Source organism: Mustelus asterias, chromosome 18 (assembly GCF_964213995.1).
Source record: "Mustelus asterias chromosome 18, sMusAst1.hap1.1, whole genome shotgun sequence".
Classification (NCBI taxonomy): Eukaryota; Metazoa; Chordata; class Chondrichthyes; order Carcharhiniformes; family Triakidae; genus Mustelus; species Mustelus asterias.
The window spans coordinates 61,289,715-61,310,789 of NC_135818.1; the positions used below are offsets into that span (position 1 = coordinate 61,289,715).

Below are 21,075 nucleotides of genomic sequence, written 5' to 3' on the forward strand. Positions count from 1 at the left end.
GCCAGTATGAACTCCAGTGCTCCATATGGCCGTGAATAACCAGTCTGAGGACAGAACAAAATATATCTGGAAGATGAGCAAAATCCTATCTTTTATGCCTGACTTTTATTCTATGATCTATGAACAGCATCGAATCCTAATTAAAGCCCTTGACTAAAAGCTCCTGTGTCAGATGTAGCCATCAGGGCAACGTTTATTTGCTGTTCAGTGTTTCTCGATCATAGGAACTGAAGTAGGCTATTAAGCCCCTCATTCCTCCTCCACCATTCTATTAGATCATGGCTGATCTGTACTTCATGTTCCTTTACCCCCACCATTTTTCAATATCCCCTTTACCCTTGTCCAACAAAAATGATCAATTTCTGGCTGAAAATTTTCAATTGACTGCATCCACCACCTTTTGTGCAAAACAGTTACATTGCAAAAGGCAGTAGAAATCTGGAAAAGTGCTTCCTGACGTAAATTTAGAGCTAGGATATTTAAGAATTAAAATCACTTGCATTTGACAATTTAAAAAAAGATCAGATCCATTAGAAATTAAAATTGTCGATGTGGGAATATGGTCCTTATGTTGTTCGTTATTGCCCAATCTCAGCCACTTGATGATCTTGAAACCTTTCATGTTTTGACTCTCAGAGCTTATTACGGCAACATAAACTTTTTTGGTGGTCCCTCTGCTACGTCAGTGAAATCTTCGACAAAATTAAAGCAATTGGAGGAAGAAAATGAAGACGCCATGTTCGTTTTTGTCTCTGATTTGTGGCTGGACCAGGTGGAAGTACTTGAAAAACTTCATATGATGTTTTCAGGTAATAGGTTTACTGTATTTATTTAAACAAGGAATTTCGGCTTATTGGGCTATGCAGAATTTCATTGGGCATCAGGGTGCCGAACTAGTGTGAGCTTGTATTTTGAGTTGCAAGCAATCTTGTCCTTGACCAACAACCATACATCTTCCCCTCTTTACCCAAACATCACTAACTTTCTGGTTTGTATGGCTTTTAGAAACCTGAGTACGTGGGGAAAGGTAATAATCTCTGAAACAAGGTAGGCTTGTTGATTTGAATCTAAGATCCAAAACAATGTTATGTTGACCTGCATTACCGTAACAGTAAATCTTTTTATTCATAACAAAAACATAAGACATAGTAGACCATAAGCCCGTCGAGCTTGCTCCGACAATCAAAATGTCCCTTTCATGGTTGATCTTGGGCTTCAACTTCAATTTCCTGAATGAAAAATGTGCGATTAGATTGATCGGTGTAGTAGGAAGGATATGAAGGCATTGGAGAGAATGCAGAGGAGATTCAGCAGAATGATTCCAGGGATAATTGATAATTGATGGAGAAGATCCTGAGGGACAGGATTTATGAGCATTTAGAGAGGTTTAGTATGCTCAAGAATACTCAGCACGGCTTTGTCAAAGGCAGATCGTGCCTTACGAGCCTGGTGGAGTTCTTCGAAAATGTGACTAAACACATTGACAAAGGGAAAGCGGTAGATGTGGTTTATATGGATTTTAGCAAGGCGTTCGATAAGGTCTCCCATGCAAGGCTTCTAGAAAAAGTGAGAGGGCATGGGATCCAAGGTGCTGCTGCTCTGTGGACCCAGAACTGGCTTGCCCAAAGGAGGCAGAGAGTGGGTATAGATGGGTCTTTTTCTAAATGGAGGTCGGTCACCAGTGGTGTGCCCCAGGGATCTGTTCTGGGACCCTTGCTGTTTGTCATTTTCATAAATGACCTAGATGAGGAAGTGGAGGGATGGGTTGGTAAGTTTGCCGACAACACGAAGGTTGGTGGGGTTGTGGATAGTCTGGAGGGATGTCAGAAGTTACAGAGGGACATAGATAGGATGCAAGACTGGGCGGACAAGTGGCAGATGGACTCAACCCAGATAAATCCGTAGTGGTCCTTTTTGGCAGGTCAAATGGGATGAAGGAGTACAATATTAAGGGTAAGACTCTTAGTATTGTAGAGGATCAGAAGGACCTTGGGGTCCGGGTCCATAGGACTCTAAAATCGGCCCCGCAGGTGGAGGAGGTGGTTAAGAAGGCGTATGGTGTGCTGGCCTTTATCAATCGAGGGATTGAGTTTAGGAGTCCGGGGATAATGATGCAGCTATATAAGACCCTTGTCAGACCCCACTTGGAGTACTGTGTTCAGTTCCGGTCGCCTCATTACAGGAAGGATGTGGAAATGATTGAAAGGGTGCAGAGGAGGTTTACAAGGATGTTGCCTGGATTGAGTGGATGCCTTATGAGGATCGGCTGAGGGAGCTCGGTCTTTTCTCCTTGGAGAGACGTAGGATGCGAGGAGACCTTGTAGAGGTATATAAGATGTTGAGAGGCATAGATCGGGTGGACTCTCAGAGGCTTTTTCCCAGGGTGGAAATGGCTGCTACGAGAGGACACAGATTTAAGGTGCTGGGGGGTAGGTACAGGGGAAATGTTGGGGAAGTTTTTCACACAGAGGGTGGTGGGCGAGTGGAATCGGCTGCCGTCAGTGGTGGTGGAGGCAAGCTCAATAGGGTCTTTTAAGAGACTCCTGGATGAGCACATGGGACTTAATAGGATGGAGGGTTATAGGTAGGCCTAGAAGGTAGGAATATGTTCGGCACAACTTGTGGGGCCGTTTGTGCTGTAGATTTTCTATGTTTCTATGATAAAAAACTGTAGCTGTGAGGATAGATTGGAGAGGTTGGCATGTTTTCCTTGGAGAAAAGAAGGCTGAGAGGAGACTTGGTAGAGGTATTGAAGATCCTGAGGAGTATGGACGGAGTAAACAGTGGGAAGCTGTTCCCCATTCAAGAGTATCAAAAACTAGAGGGTACCGATTTAAAATAATTAGCAAAAGAAGTAAAGGTACAAGTAAGAAGGAAGAAAATTAAATTACCATAAGACTTGGAGCGGAAGTAGGCCATTCAGCCCATCAAGTTCTCCGCCATTCAATGAGATCATGATTGATCTGATATCACCCTCAACTCCACTTTCCCGCTTTATCCCTATAATCCTTGATTCACTTGCTGATTGAAAACCTGTCTATCACTTTGACCATACTTAACAACCCAACCTCTACAGCTCTGTGCGGTAAAGAATTCCACAGATTCACTGCCCTCTGAGAGAAGAAATTCCTCCTCATCCCTGTCATAAATGGGTGACCCCCTTACTCTGAGGTGACCTGTTTTGTGCCTCTCTCCTTTATTGAATAAGGGTGTTACATTGGCAGTTTTCCAATCCTCTGGGACTTTTCCAAAAATTAAGGATTCTTGGAAGATTATTGCCAGTGCATCTATTGTCTCTTTAGCTCAGTGGTTCCCAAAGGGTGCGGCGCGCCACACTGGTGCGGCAAGAGAGGATGGCAAGTGTGGCGGGAAGATTCAAGGACAATCAAAGAAACATTTAAACATGGATTAGCTATTTTTCCAAAGTGATTGATTTATACTTTCTGGATGTCCCATGATCATATTATAAAGTAGTTGTGTTCTATGTTATGAATCAAGCACTGCTAGGAGTTGTTTTTTTTGTTTTTGAATGTATTTCTTATCAATAAAAATTTGGTGTGGCGTGAGCAAATTTTTATTCCGAAAGTGCGGCCCAGTGAAAAAGGTTTGGGAACTACTGCTTTAGCTGTATCCTTTAATATCCTGGGATGCAACCCATCAGTTCTGGGGACCGATCAGCCTTTAACCCCATTAGTTTCTCTCGAACTTTTTCTCTAGTGATAGTTACTGTGTTTGTATATTTCCTCCCCGACTTCTGCCCCTTGATTATTTAGTATTTTTAGAATGTTATTAGTGTCACTATGAAGACTGACGCAAAGTATTTTTTTAACTCCTCTGTCATTTCCTGGTTCCCCATTATTACTTCCCCAGTCTCATTCTCCAAGGGGCCTATGTTCACTTTGGCCTCTCTCTTCCTTTTTATAGATTTAAAGAAGCTCCCGTTTTTATATTACTTGCTAGTTTACACAATAGTTTATCTTCTACCTCTTTATTATTTTTTGGTCATCTTTTGTTGGTTTTTAAAACTTTCCCAATCTTCTGACCTACCATTAATCTTTGCCACCTTATATGTTTTTCCTTTCAGTTTAATATTATCCTTAACTTCCTTGGTTAACATTTATCCCCTTCCTAAAATCCTTCTTCCTCATTGGGATATGTCTTTGTTGTGAGTCATGAACTATTTTCATAAACATCTGCCATTGCTGATCAACCACCTTTCCTGCCAAACTCCTTTCCCAGTCCACTCCCGCCAGCTATGCCCTCATTCCTTTATAATTACCATTATTTAACTGTAGCAGTTGTTTCTGACCCATATTTCTCACTCTCAAATTGAATGCTAAATTCTACCATATTATGGTCACTGTTTACCAGGGAACCTTTTACTCTTGAGATTGTTTATTAAACCTGCCTCATTACACGTTACCAGATCCAAAATAGCCTGATCCTGATTAGATCCACAATACATTGTTCTAGGAAACTATGCCAAGTACGCTCTATGAATTCTTCCTCATGGCCCCTTCTGTCAATTTGATTTTCTCAATCCACATGAAGATTAAAGTCACCCATGATTAAAGTACTGCCTTTTTTACACGTCCTTATTATCTCCTGTTTTATTCTGCATCCCACAGCATGTAGGGGGCCTATCAGTGTCTTTTTCCCTTTGTTATTTCTCACTTCCACCTGTATGGATTCTACATTTTCCGATCCAAGATCATTTCTTGCTATTGTACTTATTCCATCTCACACTAACTAGGCCACCTCACCACTCTCTCCTTCCTGCCTATCCTTATGAAAAATCAAATACCCCTGAATATTTAGCTCTCACTTATGTTTCCATAATGACTGTAAGATCATAACCATTAACCCCAATTTGCACCATTAATTCATTTATTTTGTGCTGAATACAATGTGCATTTAAGCAAATAGCCATTAATTTTGCCTTGTTACCATTTCTTTCCTTTTAGACCCTATTTGCTCCTTTTTGTTATGTTTGTACACTCCGTCCCTGTCTGCAACATTCTGAGCATCATTACTTAAGTAGCTGCCTTGCAATGCTGCCATATCCTTTTGCTTTGTGAGCCTAAACATCCCCTCTCCAAAACCATTCCCCCACTCTATTTAGTTTAAAGCCCTCTCGACTTCCTAATATGCGGTTTGCAAGAACACTGGTTCCAGCATGGTTCAGATGTAGGCTGCCCCAACAATACAGCCCTCACTTTCCCCAATACTGATGCCAGTGCCCCATGAACTGAAACCCACTTCTCCCACACCAGTCTTTGAGTCATGTATTCATCTCTTTAATTTTATATACCCTATGCCAATTTACACATGGCTCAGGTAATAATCCAGAGATTATAACCTTGGTTCTGGGTTTATAGTTTAGTGTCTAGCTCTTCAAACCTTCAATGCAGAACCTCTTTCTTCATTCTACCTATGTTGTTGGTACCCAAATAGGTCACAACAACGGGATCCTCCCCCTCCCACTGCAAGTTCCTTTCCCATTCCAATAGTTCGACTATGGAGCGGTCCACTATGGAACACTATTCTCTTCAATCTACTACTGGATTCAGTGACTTAAGACATTTTCTATGTGTAAACAATTGTGGTTAAGCATTCCTGAAGCTGTGATATAAACCATGTATGCTTACACTATGTGTTCTGCAGGTTATTCTTCCATGCCGCCCACATGCTTCATCTTCTGTGGCAATTTTTCCTCTGCTCCCTATGGAAACAATCAGATCAAGTCTCTAACAGGTGAGGAATGGTTGATTTTCTTTTTAATTAATTAATTCCTCACTTAGAACTCCAGCTTTATTTTTAATTTTTAAAAATCTTATCAAATTTTCAGAATCGCTGAAAACACTTGCAGATATGATCTGTGAATATCCTAACATCCATAAAAAGTAAGTGCAATAGAACATACAATCAACCCCGTCAGTAGATTGCAATAATTCTTGGTTAAGTGATTATGAAGGATTGCAATGGATGGAGGAAGTAAATTCATTGAATTAATTAATCTTCAAAACATGCTAATGTTGACAGATCTGATGTTTTTGTCCTCTACTTTTCCCTTTGTACTTTTTTGTCTTTGTGCAAATTCAAGAAGTTCATTTGAGTTACTTTGCTCAATGTTTCCTAATCAGACTACAAGCCTGCCAGTTTATGTCCTGGTGTTCAAACCTAATGATTGCTTACTATATTGTCAGCAGGATTATAGTTTAGTTTAGTTTATTTATTAGTGTCACAAGTAAGCTTACATTAACAGTGCAGTGAAGTTACTGTGAAAATCCCCTAGTTGCCACACTCTGACGCCTGTTCGGGTACACTGAGGAGAATTTAGCATGGTCAATGCACCTAACCAGCACGTCTTTTGGACTGTGGGAGGAAACTGGAGCACCCGGAGGAAACACATACAGACACTGGAAGAATGTGCAGACTCTGCACAGACAGTGACCCAAAGTCCCAGGTGCTGTGAGGCAGCAGTGCTAACCACTGTGCCACCATACTCCACCAATGGTGAGACAGTGGTATCGGGCAATTGTCCTTGAGGAGAAAAAAACTAGCTCAGGTGGACTGTCAGGTTATTTCTTTTGAGGATAGTTCTGTGCAGCAGTCATTGGGTGAGACATCTAAAACTTCCGAGGGGAATACAAAAACTATTAGTAAAGGTTCTACATTTTAGCTGTGCAAAATGTAAAGATGATGCTGAGTACAACCCAAAACAGTTACTGAACTATAACATTACTATGACATTAATATCTGAGAACAATCAACAACTTAGATTTGCTTTGAATCGTGAAAAATGTTCCAAGGCCACCAGCAGAAGGTCTGGAAATGGCTTTATAAATGAAGGTTTGAGACCACGAAGGGATTGGAACACAGTTTGTAGCACTGAGAGACTGAGAGCCAACTACAAAATCAGTAGAATCCATAGAATCGCTACAATGAGGCAATTTGGCCCATCGAGCCTGCACCAACAACAATCCCACCTGGGTGCTATTCCCGTAAACCAACCTATTTACCCTGCTTAGCCCCCCCCCCCAATGCTAAGAGGCAGTTTATCATGGCCAATCCACCTGACCTGCACATCTTTGGACTTTGGGAAGGAACCGGAGCACCTGGAGGAAACACACACAGACAAGGGGAGAATGTTCAAACTCCACACGGACAGTCACCCAAAGCCGGAATTGAACCCGGGTCCCTGGTGCTGTGAGGCAGCAGTGCTAACCACTGGGCCACCGTGCCGTAAGCACAGGGTTGATGCTGAATGAAACTTTGTGCGGGTTATATGAGCAGCATGATTTCGGGCGAGTTGAAGTGTATGGTGGTTGAAGGATGGAAGTTCAGTTTGAAGAGCATTGGAATAATAAAGTCTGGAACTTAAAAAGGACATGGATGAAAGCTTTAACAGCGGTAGATTAGCTGAAGGAAGGGTGCTGATGACTGAAGTTATAAAGGCGGAAGTGGGTGGGCTTTGTAATTGCGAGGATATAGGGTTGCAACCCATGCTCGGGAATAAATACAAGATTGTGAACAATCTTTTTCAATCTAAGAGGTAGCTGGAGGGAATAGAATCTGGTGAGATGTTTGTGATGGTGGCTGAAGATGATGGCTTTGATTTTCTCAATGCTAAATTGGTTGAAATTGAGGCTTATCCAGGACTTAATGTCAGATTAACAGGCTGACAACACACAGACACGGAATGGTCAAGGGAGGCAATGGAGATATAGAGCTGAGTTTCATCTATGGAAATGTAGAAACTGATGTTATGTCTTTGTATGATGTTGGAGGGGGAATGTTTGGTCGACTGTGTCAAAGGCTGGAGGGATAGTGCACCACCGTTAGACTTGGAGACGTGTAGCATAAGCAGACTGGCATGGATTCTGAGTGTTTCAGTCTGATTGAATAGTTGGCCATTGCACTGGAATGTGGTCCAATGTAACATTCATGGTGAGACACAACAATGATTTGGACCATAGCAGCATTTAGCTGAAGTGAGTTCTGGCTTATCTAGGACACTGTTGGATATTCCGATAATCTGCCAAAGCAGCTTCAACGAGCAGGTCATTCCACATCTGTGGTTACAACTGATAAAATAATGCTTCAGATTTTAACGTATTGTCAGAACTAATAAAGACTCCACACCTGACTAAGCATCTGTGGACAGAACAGTAACTTGATGAGCTGAGTGTTTCCAGCATTTTCTGTTTGTTTCAGATTTCGAGGGCTGAATCTTTGTCTTTGAGGTAGGAGTCAGGAACTCTAACTCCAAAATCCCATCTCCATCCTAGTGCCCACTACCATATTTTCATCCCAGATGGAGTTAGGCCTGTCTGCTCCTGAAGCAGACTCGAGGCGGCAGCCAAGGTGGGTGAATGCCAATGAAGGCAGGTTAGAAAGCCCACCTCAATCCACTGGATAATCGGCCCAGTTCTATTCATGGTTGCTAGGCCCCCCCTAGCCCTCATCCCTCAACCTCTCCCACCCACATCCTTACCCCCTTCCAAACCATCCATGGGTCCTATACCCAATCTTTCAATATCCATTCCTTGCAGAACTAGTGAACTGTATAATAACACAGGCATGTCTTTAAATTGCCATGAAACTGTCAAAATAAGCAAACAGGTATTCAAAATGCCCTTATAACAAACCGATAAAATGGTCAATTCATAATCCCATAGAAAAAGCTTTAATCCTCTCAATCTCACCCAAATAGATAAGCAGGCATTGAAAAACCATTTCAAAGAAAGATAAAGCAAGTTCATATATATAACCTAACATAATATTACAAGTTCATATAACCATCAATCAAGCAAAGCAAATGTCCCCTTCACAACTGTGTAAACAGCTCCCGAGAGACCTTGAATCCATTAGTGAGTTTGGAACTTAGCCAAACATTGAAAATAGGATTTTATTGCACAGCTATGTAAACAAAGGCTCTAAAACTGAATACATTGCAACCTTTGAAGCAGGCTGAGCAGGTAGCTGTCAGGCTCAGTTAACCTACTCCTTTTATTAACAGTTTTAAAAGATTTCTGGCTCCAGATTAGGCATTCCTAATTAGGCATGTTACTCATGACACCTCTGAGTAGCTGTGAGCCATAGAAGTTGTGCACCATGCCTCCTGCAAAAACTTGCCCAACTCCATCAAAATTCAGGGGTTTGAAATGCCCAGCCTGCAATGCACTAGGCAAAGGGTGGGATTGCTGTGTGCAGGCCTGCTACCTGCACCCTTATCTTAGGATCATAAAAATTCCACTAGAGGGAATTGGGGACATGAATCCCAGAATCGTGTCCTGCATGCCAGTTTTATAGCCCCACACCCGCTCCCCACATCTTCATTTCAACACAGACAGAAGCATGAAAATCCAAGTCTTGGCATCTGTAATTTCCTGCTTTCTGTTTCAGTGAAAGATTTAGCAGAAAGAGAAAACTGTCTGTCATCAGTGTAAACTGACTCCGTGCTTAAGGAAAATGTGGATGAGAGTCGACATGTATGTCAACAGTAAACGGAAGGGGAAAGATGAAAGCTTGAGGGAATATAGGAAGGAATGTGCTTGTTGTCTTATGACAGATAGGAATAGAACATGAAAGGGCAGTGCCATAGAGATGCACTGTGGGGGTAGATGCAGAAATTGACTATATTGAAGGGTAAAGATGGATAATGCTATGGTAACAAACACTACGACCAATGTAGTCCCTGCTGCGCATTGGACAAAATGCAGAACAGAGTAATTTTAACTCAATGATGGATGTGAAGATGGTAGATAATGGTACATTCAGTGGCCTTGAGGAGGAAAGAACAGAATGAACTCTTGAGGAAGAAGATAACTCTGGGTAGGAAGAAATATTTCAATAAATGAGAATTTAGGCATTGAGCCAAAGAGGAGTAGCTGAGTCCGAAAGAAGTCACAGAAGCAAGGGATTGGCTTTGTAGTAAAGATGAATCTGATGTGTAAGGAGTAATAAAGGAATAGCTGCAGAGTATTATAGAGGTCCAGGGAAGTGATGGGGCAGCAAATGGTGAAGGCAGTTAAGTAGATTTCTTTGGAGTCCGAGAAGTTGATGACCTCCTCACGTTTGATATCAGAGGCATAGGTTGAAGGTGGTGTGTAGCGAGGTTAATTAATTAAGGAAGATTGTGGCGAATATTGGATTATCCTTGCCCTCAAGATAATTCTCTTAACTATTCTAAGATATCATAGAATCCCTACAGTGCAGAAGGAGGCCATTTGGCGCATCGAGTCTGCACCGACCACAGTCCCACCCAGGCCCCACTCTTGTAACCCCCCCTCTCCCCCATATTTACCCTGCTAATCCCTCTGACACTAGGGTTAATTTAACATGGCCAAGCAACCTAACCCGCACATCTTTGGTGGCAGGCATGTTAATCGCTTGCTCAGTCAGCACTATATGGCAACAGCAACTTGGGATTTATTACATCAGCTACACTCATAGTTGGGAGATTGAGCCAAACTACTTCCGAGCCAAGTAGACCTTAGTATAATTTTATAGTGTAGGAAAAATTACGATTCAGGGTTCTTCTTTTCACTTCAGTGTAGAACAGTTCACCTGATGTGATGTGGAATATTATTACGTCATCCTTTTAAAAAATAAATTCATGCTTTCAGTAAAAGTTGTAGAAATGTTTTATATTATATTATAGTCAATAATAGAATCTAAATATTTTTCTTCTCATTTTGCAGCTGCCGCTTTGTTTTCGTTCCTGGCCCTGAAGATCCAGGTCCCAGTTCTATCTTACCCCGGTAATCACTAGTCTTTACTGTATTTCTTCTCTTCTGCCCTTTTCAATATTGATGGTGTCCAGCACCATTGGACCAGAAACACAACTGCCTCTACTTTACATCTACTCTTCCTGCTGCTTTGGGAGAGCAGCCAACATAATCAAGGACCCATTCACCCCGGACATACTCTCTTCCACCTTCTTCCCGTTGGGAAAAAGATACAAAGTCTGAGATCACGTACCAACCAACTCAAGAACAACTTCTTCCCTGCTGCTATCAGACTTTTGAATGGTCCTCTCATATATTAAGCTGATCTTTCTCTTCATCCTATCGGTAACTGCAACACTATATTCTGCACTCTATCCTTTCCTTCTCCCCTGTTTACTCTGTGAACAGTAAGTTTGGTCTGTATAGCTCGTAAGAAACAATACTTTTCACTGTATCCCAATACACATGACAATAATAAATCAATTCAATTCAATCAGCTCAGCAGCGACAGTGGGACTGAATGAATTCATTCTATTGCTATGAGTTTTCAATTAGCCCAGCCACTTCACTCATCTGTAACCCTTTTTGTGACAAATCACACTTGATGTTGTCTATCCCATACTTCCTAAGTCTTCTTTGGCTTCTTGTTCCATGTAGCTCTGTATGCAGGACCATGAAAGGTATTCTAGCTGTTTACATCCTTGAAACGTTCCCAATAGCATTTTATTTTTAAAGTGTGGCATTCCATTTAAGCACTAAGAATCTCCCGAATGCAGTAGGAAGCAAGATTGCCTTTGGTAATTGTCTAAAATTGATTTTACAGATGGAAGATTATTTTATAACCCTACTTTCATTTGTTTAAAGACCTCCGCTAGCTGACTACATCACGGAGGAGTTCAGTAAGAGAGTTCCATTTTCTGTGTTTACTACAAATCCCTGCAGGTAAACTTTCTGCATAACTGATCGTTTCACAGTTTGCTGGTCGTTTCATTGAGTGGATATTCTGTAATTTTTTTTAAGCAGCATAATAATACTTTTCTGTGCTTAATTCTGTTAGGATTCAGTACTGTACTCAGGAGATCGTCATTTTTCGTGAGGATTTGGTAAATAAGATGTGTAGAAATTGTATCCGCTTTCCTGGCAGTAATTTGGATATTCCAAACCATGTGAGTAGCTCTTTATTTATTAACTCTGGTTTGGTGTTACCAACCACTACTGTAGACTGTCTTTGTATGCCCCATGAGCCTGAGTGTCACTTTACTTATCTTATTTCTGGGAATAAAAGCACTATACAGGGATCAAACACAATATTTGCCACTATATGCTGGTTTACTGAAATGTTCCATGTGCTGCCAAGTGATTCAGCTTGTCTTGACTATCATTCCCTACAATGAACAATTGGCAACTTCCCTCTCTCCAGAACAGTGGGATTGATGCCAGTTACAGCATTCTTTTATATGCTACCCTTGCTGAGATCAGCTAAATCAGCATTGATCCTTTGTAGAGGTAACTGATGTTTAGCAGTACTAATTATAAAGCACCACAAATTGCGATCTTGTCAATTTGATGGCTCAGTGAGTTTGCACCATCAAACGCACCACTGCCGCATTATTTCTGAATAAAATGCAAGTTTTCTAATTACAGCGCATAAAGAACCTTGAGGGTTAAATTGTATATAATAACACAATTCAAACTAGATTCTCCCCCATCATAGTCACTTATGGCAATCCAGGCTTAAATCTATTTATGTTAAACTTTAGATAATTTTACTGTCAGAATCTGAAATTTTAATCCTAAAGGAAGCAAGGAAGTACTTGCAGTATACAATGCTGGCTAAATTAGCCTGATATCAAAACATTAAGGATTGCTACCTTACTACAGTTATTTTAATTTCTAAATGCAGATCCACCGGTTGGCACTAAGTTAGAATCTTGGAAATTTATGGTGCCGGGGATTAACATGTCTGTGTTGGCTTTTTATTGGAGATGGATCCCACTGTTATGTTTCTGCCTGTAGGCCAGTGTCTCCCATGCTCTGAATGAATCAGTGGCCTCTGCCTCAACCTCTCCTTGTGGCAATGTATTCCTTGCTATAACAGTTCTGCATAAAGATGTATTACCTAACCTTTCTCCTCGTTCTCTTAGTAGTTATTTTAAATTGATGGCTCCTTTTGACTGACCTTCCAACCATAAGAAATTCTCCACAAAGTCTTCTCTGCTCTAATGAAAATCTAGCATAGTTGCTCAACCTTGTTATCATCCTTTTGGATCTGTGCCACACACCCTTTGTGGCTTTAATATCTTGTCTATAATCCTTACATGCCCTGTGTTACATTCGCAACTTCACTTCAAAAGTACTTTATTGGCTGTGAAGCACATTGAGAGGTCCTGAGGTGGTGAAAGACACTCCAAAAAAATGTGAGGTTTTTTTTATAATGAGGCCTCGCAAAATGCACACCACATTATGGATTTGGCATTGCTTTAAACTGATATTTGGCATTGCTGTATATTAATTTATTATTACTGCTTCATTTATTTTATATCCTGTTAGTTAACATATGTATTATATTTTCAGGCCTGTTCAGTTAGACACAATGCTCAAATTTTTAGGTGTTAATTTAATATTTATGACAAATATAGATAGAATATACAGCATGCTGTACAAGCAAAATGGCCATAACAGTAAAGAGGACCCTTCACAACATTTCTGCTGTGAAACAATCATTTCAAATGAATGAAGTAAATATCTGTGTTCCTGAAACAACTTTAGCTTGTAGAGAATTCATCTTTGTTTCTTGTCTGGGTGTACATTCTTTCTTATTGCTGCTATGTGACAACTCTGTTGTAACTCTCTTGTTTCTCAGCTTTCCCAAAGATTTTACTACACTTGTTTAAACAGCTGGCACCTCCTTTGTGGTGCTTTATAATTAGTACTGCTAAACATCAGTTACCTCTACAAAGGATATTCTTCCCTTTGGTGAAGACTATTTGACTGCAGGAACCATTCTGCCTATAAATTCCTCACTTTACAAAGGCATTTCCATGCTATCATCTTTCTTTCTACAATCTATCTATTCAGATGTTCTAAATATTGATTAACAAGTTTAACCTATTTTTAAAAATCTTTGATACAATTACAATAATAAAAAATAAGCACAGCAATATTACAGTAATGTGTCTCTTTGGAGAATTAATCAGGCCTGCTGCAGTACCTCTGAGTAATCCTTTGCATCCAATTCAATTGATATTAGAATCCCTACAATGCAGGAGGCCATTCAGCCCATCAAGCCTGCACCAACTCTCGGAAGGAGCATCTTAACCAGCAAACTCCCCCCCCCTCCCCCACCCCGCCACCCCATCCCTGTGCATTTACCATGACTAATCCACCTGACATCATTGACTCAAAACTATTATCCAGCAATTCCCCATACATGACATTTAATTTGATTTTGGTCCTTTTTGTGCATTTTACCTATTTGCTCACCCTTTAATACTTTTTTCAAAGCTGCATTTGAGATTCTTTACCTCCTGGGGGAGGAATCTATTCCTCAGTTGCTGACTCAGGAACAGTCTCTTGCGTATTTGGGTTGAAAAAAACTTCTGAGAGGCCAGTGCCCCTTCACCTAAACTGATTTATTTACAATGGTTTGCAATACTCAGGCAGGTACTGACCAGTACAGAGCATTCACCCCAGTGCCAGTGACCCGGACACTCCACATTATCTTTTGATGCCAACCAAATAAACAAAATCAACTTAACTTCAGGACAACTCAAAAGGGGCAGCTCCCAAAAAACAAAGCGGAAAGGAAGCTTAAAACATCAAATTAAAATGTGATTACAGGGGTCAGTAATACACCTCAGTCCCTGCGATGCCCAGCGGGCACAGAAGGCATTAACAGTGTCCTCGGACACCGCATGCTCCCTCTCCGGAGACACCCGGCCGCAAATGTAGTCGCAGTAGAGGGGGTAGACAGTCAGGTTGGACAACCCCCTCGGTTGCCCGCTGCCTGGACCTGTAGATGGAACGCCTTGCCAGGCCCAGGAGCTGGTTCACGAGAAGGTCCTTCTCCTCTCCAGCTCCCCCGCCCCCCCCCCCCCCCCCCCCCCCGGCATCGGGCGCCTGTAGATCAGGAGCGTGGGGCTGAAGTGCAAACAAAACATCAATAAAGGTTTTTGAGGAAACTGAAAGGTTGTGCAGCCTATAACACGGAACATAGACATGGTCCACGGACTTCACAAGGTTGCAAAAAGGGCACGCTTGGGAGCCCGTGAACCGGTACAACCTACAATTGTACGGTACTGCTGCGTGCAGCACCCTCCACCCCAGGTCCTCAAGATAGTGGGGGGAAGATCCCTCTGTAGAGGGACCTCCGCTGGGGAAGGCCTCAATTAGAGAGCTCATATTTCAGCAGGTCCAACTCATGGACATGATTGAGGTCATTACAGGGTGACAGATGAGTTAAAGTGTAACAGTTCTTTTTCCAGTAATCCATTTAGATTTTTGTTCCTTTGAGTCATTTTGAGGGTTTTTTTTGTGATGAAAATATTAATGTCACTAATATTTTTCTTTCTTGGTAGTTTGTGAAGACCATCATAGCACAAGGACACCTAACACCGCTGCCACTGTTCGTCAGTCCTGTCTACTGGGCCTATGATTATGCTCTTTCTGTGTACCCGGTACCAGACCTGATCGTGTTCGCCGACAAATATGATCCATTCAACATCACAAATACAGATTGTGTCTGTATCAATCCTGTAAGAACCACTGCTTAAAGTTCTTAGCACAATGTAACCTAAATTAATATTAGGAAAAAAACTAATTAGTACACCGCTTTAAAAATATTTTATTTCCAATAATCTTCGTGAATTTTCTGAATTCAGTGTTACAGTGTTTTTTTAATTACTGTTAAGTATTGTACTTCTTTAACAAAATGTTGCAGCTTCTTGCAATGTTGTCACCTTCAATCAGTTGCCATTTGCAATGCATTTTTTTCTATTTTTCCTTTAATTTTTTTTGGCTGCCGTTCTTGCCACGATGTGGAGATGCCGGCGTTGGACTAGGGTAAACACAATAAGAAGTCTCAAAACACCTGGTTAAAGTCCAACAGGTTTATTTGGTAGCACAAGCCACTAGCTTTCGGAGCGCTGCCCCTTCATCAGGTGAGTGGGATTTCAGTTCACAAACAGGGCATATAAAGACACAAACTTTATTTACAAAATAACGGGTGGAATGCGAGTCTTTACAGGGTAATCAAGTCTTAAAGGTACAAACAGTGTGAGTGGAGAGAGGGTTAAGCACAGGTTAAAGATATGTGTATTGTCTCCAGACAGGACAGTTAGTGAGATTTTGCACACCCAGGCAAGTTGTGGGGGTTACAGATATTGTGACATGAACCCAATATCCCCGTTGAGGCCGTCCTCATGTGTGCGGAACTTGGCTATCAATCTCTGCTCAGCGACTCTGGGTTGTCGTGTGTCGTGAAGGCCGCCTTGGAGAACGCTTACCGGAAGATCAGAGGCCGAATGCCCGTGACCGCTGAAGTTTTCCCCAACAGGAAGAGAACACTCTTGCCTGGTGATTGTCGAGCGGTGTTCATTCATCCGTTGTCTGTGCATCTGCATGGTCTCCCCAATGTGCCATGCCTCGGGACATCCTTTCCTGCAGCGTATCAGGTAGACAACGTTGGCCAAGTTGCAAGTGTATGTACCGTGTACCTGGTGGATGATGTTCTCATGTGAGATGATGGCATCGGTGTCGATGATCTGGCACATCTTGCAGAGGTTGCTGTGGCAGAGTTGTGTGATGTCGTGGTCACTGTTCTCCTGAGGGCTGGGTAGTTTGCTGCGGACAATGGTCTGTTTCAGGTTGTGCGGTTGTTTGAAGGCAAGAAGTGGGGGTATGGGGATAACCTTGGCGAGATGTTCGTCTTCATCAATGACATGTTGAAGGCTCTGGAGAAGATGTCGTAGCTTCTCCGCTCCAGGGAAGTACTGGACGACGAAGGGTACTCTGTCCACCGTGTCCCGTGTTTGTCTTCTGAGGAAGTTGGTGCGGTTTTTCGCTGTGGCGTGTCGGAACTGTCGATCGATGAGTCAAGCGCCATATCCTGTTCTTATGAGGGCATCTTTCAGCATCTGGAGGTGTCTGTTGCGATCCTCCTCATCTGAGCAGATCCTGTGTATACGGAGGGCTTGTCCGTAGGGGATGGCTTCTTTAACGTGTTTAGGGTGGAAGCTGAAGAAGTGGAGCATTGTGAGATTATCCGTGGGTTTGGGGTACAGTGAAGTGCTGAGGTGACTGTCCTTGATGGAGATGTGTGTGTCCAAGAATGCAACTGATTCTGGAGAGTGGTCCATGGTGAGTCTGATGGTGGGATGGAACTTGTTGATGTCATCATATAGTTGTTTCAGTGATTGTTCACCATGAGTCCAAAGGAAGAAAATGTCTTCGATGTATCAAGTGTATTGCATCGGTTGAAGGTCCTGTGCGGTGAAGAGGTCTTGTTCGAACCTGTGCATGAAGAGGTTGGCACATTGAGGTGCGAATTTGGTCCCCATGGCTGTTCCGTGTGTCTGGATGAAGAACTGGTTGTTGAAGGTGAAGACATTGTGGTCGAGGATGAAGCGGATGAGTTGTAAAATTGCATCTGGAGATTGGCAGTTGTTGGCGTTGAGTACTGAGGCAGTTGCAATGCCATCGTTGTGGGGGATGCTAGTGTAGAGTGCCGAGACATCCATTGTGACGCGGAGTGCTCCTGGTTCAACTGCTCCATGTGTGCTGAGTTTCTGTCAGAAGTCCGTAGTGTCGCAACAAAAGCTGGGGGTTCTTTGTACAATGGGTTTCAGTATGCCCTCGATGTAGCCGGAGAGGTTCTTGCACAGGGTCCCATTCCCGATATGATGGGACGGCCGGGTGTGTTTGCCTTGTATATCTTCGGGAGGCAGTAGAGATCTCCAACACGGGGAGTACGTGGAATGAGAGCACGGAGGGTGCTCTGAAGGTCTGGATCAAAGATCTTGATCAGTCTGTTGAGTTGACAGGTGTGTTCTTTGGTCAGGTCTGCTGTAACTGTCTGTAGTGTTCCTCGTTGTTCAGTTGTCGGTATACTTCTTTGCAGCAGTCCATTCTGTTCAGTATGAGATGGCCCCTCCTTTGCTGGTTTGCTAACAATGTTGCGATTGGTCTTGAGAGCGCAGATGGCGTTGCGTTGTGCCTGGGTGATTTTTGGGGCTGTCTTGTGAGTGTGGTTGATTAATCTGGCATTGATGCACCTCCTGACGGCTTGGGCATACATGTCAAGTCGAGGGCAGCAGCCTTCCAGGGGAGTCCAATTTGACTCTTTCTTCTTCGGTTGCTGCACTGCGGACTCTGTCGGCTGTTCCGGTTCATTGGCTGTCTCATTGTGTTCGCTGTTGGCCTCTTGGGGTTTGTGGAAGAACTCCCGCAGCCTCATTCGCCTGATGAATTCCTCTGTGGACACGGCGGACAGAGTACCCTTCGTCGTCCAGTACTTCCGCGGAGTGGAGAAGCTACGACATCTTCTCCGGAGCCTTCAACATGTCATTGATGAAGACGAACATCTCGCCAAGGCCATCCCCACACCCCCACTTCTTGCCTTCAAACAACCGCACAACCTCAAACAGACCATTGTCCGCAGCAAACTACGCAGCCTTCAGGAGAATAGTGACCACGACACCCCACAACCCTGCCACAGCAACCCTGCAAGACGTGCTGGATCAGCGACACGGATGCCTTCATCTCACGTGAGAACACCATCCACCAGGTACATACACTTGCAACTCGGCCAACGTTGTCTACCTGATATGCTGCAGGAAAGGATGTCCCGAGGCATGGTGCATTGGGGAGACCATGCAGACGCACAGACAACAGATGAATGAACACCGCTCGACAATCACCAGGCAAGAGTGTTCTCTTCCTGTTGGGTAACACTTCAGCAGTCATGGGCATTCGGCCTCTGATCTTTGGGTAAGCGTTCTCCAAGGCGGCCTTCACGACAACACAGAGTCGCTGAGCAGAGACTGATAGCAAAGTTCCGCACACATGAGGACGGCCTCACCCGGGATCTTGGGTTCATGTCACACTATCTGTAACCCCCACGACTTGCCTGGGCTTGCAAAATCTCACTAACTGTCCTGGCTGGAGACAATACACATCTCTTTAACCTGTGCTTAACCCTCTCTCCACTCACATTGTCTGTACCTTTAAGACTTGATTACCTGTAAAGACTTGCATTCCAACCGTTATTTTGTAAATTGAGTTTGTGTCTTTATATGCCCTGTTTGTGAACTGAAATCCCACTTACCTGATGAAGGGGCAGCGCTCCAAAAGCTCGTGCTACCAAATAAACCTGTTGGATTTTAACCTGGTGTTGTGAGACTTCTTATTGTTCTTGCCATGAGCAGAGGCAGATAACGGGTGAACAACAATGACTTCAGTGCTGGAAGAAACTGAATGTGTATTGGCAGATGGAGTGTGTGCTAATTGGGCAATGCGCAACTGTCTTGGTGTGGCGGCAGGAGTTCCAATGATAAGTGTACATCTTTTTAATGCAAGTTTTACTTATTTGTTTTAGGGCTCGTTTCCACGTAGTGGATTCTGCTTCAAGGTGTACTACCCCTCAAATAGAACTGTGGAGGACAGGTAATGGAGAAACCTTGTGTAGAGCTTCCGTTGTAATTTAAAATAGAAACATTAATTTTCATTTTCTTAACTTGGGCCAGCATAATCAGATGCAACAGTGTAGGAATGTTTAGGGCGGCATGGTGGCACAGTGGTTAGCACTGCTGCCCCAACAAGCCAGGAATCGAATCCAGGGACCTGGATTCGATTCCCAGCTTGGGTCACTGCCTGTGTGGAGTTTGCATGTTCTCCCCTCATCTGCGTGGGTTTCCTCCGGGTGCTCCAGTTTCCTCCCACAGTCTGAAAGGTGTGCTGGTTAGGAGCATTGACCGGAACAGACGCCGGAGTGCGGCAACTAGGGGAGTTTCACAGTAACTTCAACGCAGTGTTAATGTAAGCCTTACTTGTGACTAATAAATAAATAAACTTTAATAAACTCCAAAATCCAGGAATCTATGAAAAGGTAACTTGCATTATTTTGAATTCTCATCACTGCAAATCCTGTCAAGTCAGCTTTGGATTAGACTGGAGGGGAGGAACATGAAGGAAGCCAAGGACAGATCTGTCCCACGTTGTCCTCTCTTTATTCACCCCTGTACCACTCACTTTTGCCTCTTGCCACCACTCTTTGGTCATTTAATCATGCCTGCAGACCTTCCCTCTTGTCCTTTCCTCCTTCCTGTATTTTCAGCCTCTGTACTTATAATTCTAGGAATTTATTGCATAGAAGAGGGCCATTTGGCCTGTTTAAAACCCACTGCATCGCAGTAATGATGAGAGATCAATGACCAAAATTATTAACTCTCTTTCTCGCTCCATGAATGCTGCCTGACCTGGGTGACATTTCCAGCATTTTCTGCTTTTCTTCCATGTTTCCTGCATCTGCCAAATTTTACTTCTGTCATAGAATTAGGTTTGGTAGTCATGGTTACTGCATTAAAAAGCCTGCCAGCATGCATCATCTAGATTGTCAAATGAAGAATGGCAGACTAAGTGAAGAAATTAGGTCCTGTCAGCACTGCTGCAACTGTATCCCAACATAAGTTAGGAGACAGGGCAGGAAAAAGCTATTTTCCATGTAAACTAAATATATTAACTGTGGACATTTATTCCAAATATATTTTTTTAATGTATTAACAATGGTGATTACTGATTTTTTAACATTAAAAGTATGTGAAATGTAAAATGTGTTTACAGAGATGCATTAGTTAGAGAATCGTTTCAACTAGTTTTGTAAAAATGCTGATTAGATTTTCCTTTCTTTTCAGTAAACTTCAAAATCTTTGATTGTGAATTTTTTAAAGTTGGAGAAGTCCAGATGCTGAAGACTTACACTTGCACATTAAAATCTTTTAAATTTCTGATAATTCCTTGTTTATTTGTATATATTTATATTGTGAATTAAACTTAAAATATCTGCCTGATTTAGTTGTGTGTGTGTTATTGATAATTATTCCTATTTTTTTCAAAGCTTGATGTCAAATTAGAATATGCAGTTATATCCTTTTTAAGAACTGCTTTTATCCCTGAAGGTTTCTATCATTCTCCGAATTTATGAAACTTGTATCTGTATCACCTCTAATACGTCTTTCAATTTACTGCAAGAATTATGTTGCTGAAATGTTGATTATGTTATGAAAATGCTGTGACGGAAGATCACGCAAAATTGTTAGTGGCAATAAAGACTTTTTGTTCGGATGAT

The 21,075-nt window shown here is 42.5% G+C and overlaps 1 protein-coding gene across 1 annotated transcript in view; it reads left to right on the top strand.

Annotated features, from left to right (window-relative positions):
• pole2 (polymerase (DNA directed), epsilon 2) overlaps positions 1-21,075 on the top strand; it is a 45,601-nt gene extending 24,526 nt beyond the window's left edge. Inside the window, exons 11-19 of the mRNA XM_078233199.1 lie at positions 637-809; positions 5,665-5,754; positions 5,849-5,903; positions 10,707-10,766; positions 11,598-11,675; positions 11,791-11,899; positions 15,311-15,487; positions 19,327-19,394; positions 20,642-21,075. Of these exons, the coding sequence (XP_078089325.1) occupies positions 637-809; positions 5,665-5,754; positions 5,849-5,903; positions 10,707-10,766; positions 11,598-11,675; positions 11,791-11,899; positions 15,311-15,487; positions 19,327-19,394; positions 20,642-20,660 (829 nt within the window). The 3' untranslated portion in view covers positions 20,661-21,075. The remainder of the gene's footprint in view (positions 1-636; positions 810-5,664; positions 5,755-5,848; positions 5,904-10,706; positions 10,767-11,597; positions 11,676-11,790; positions 11,900-15,310; positions 15,488-19,326; positions 19,395-20,641) is intronic.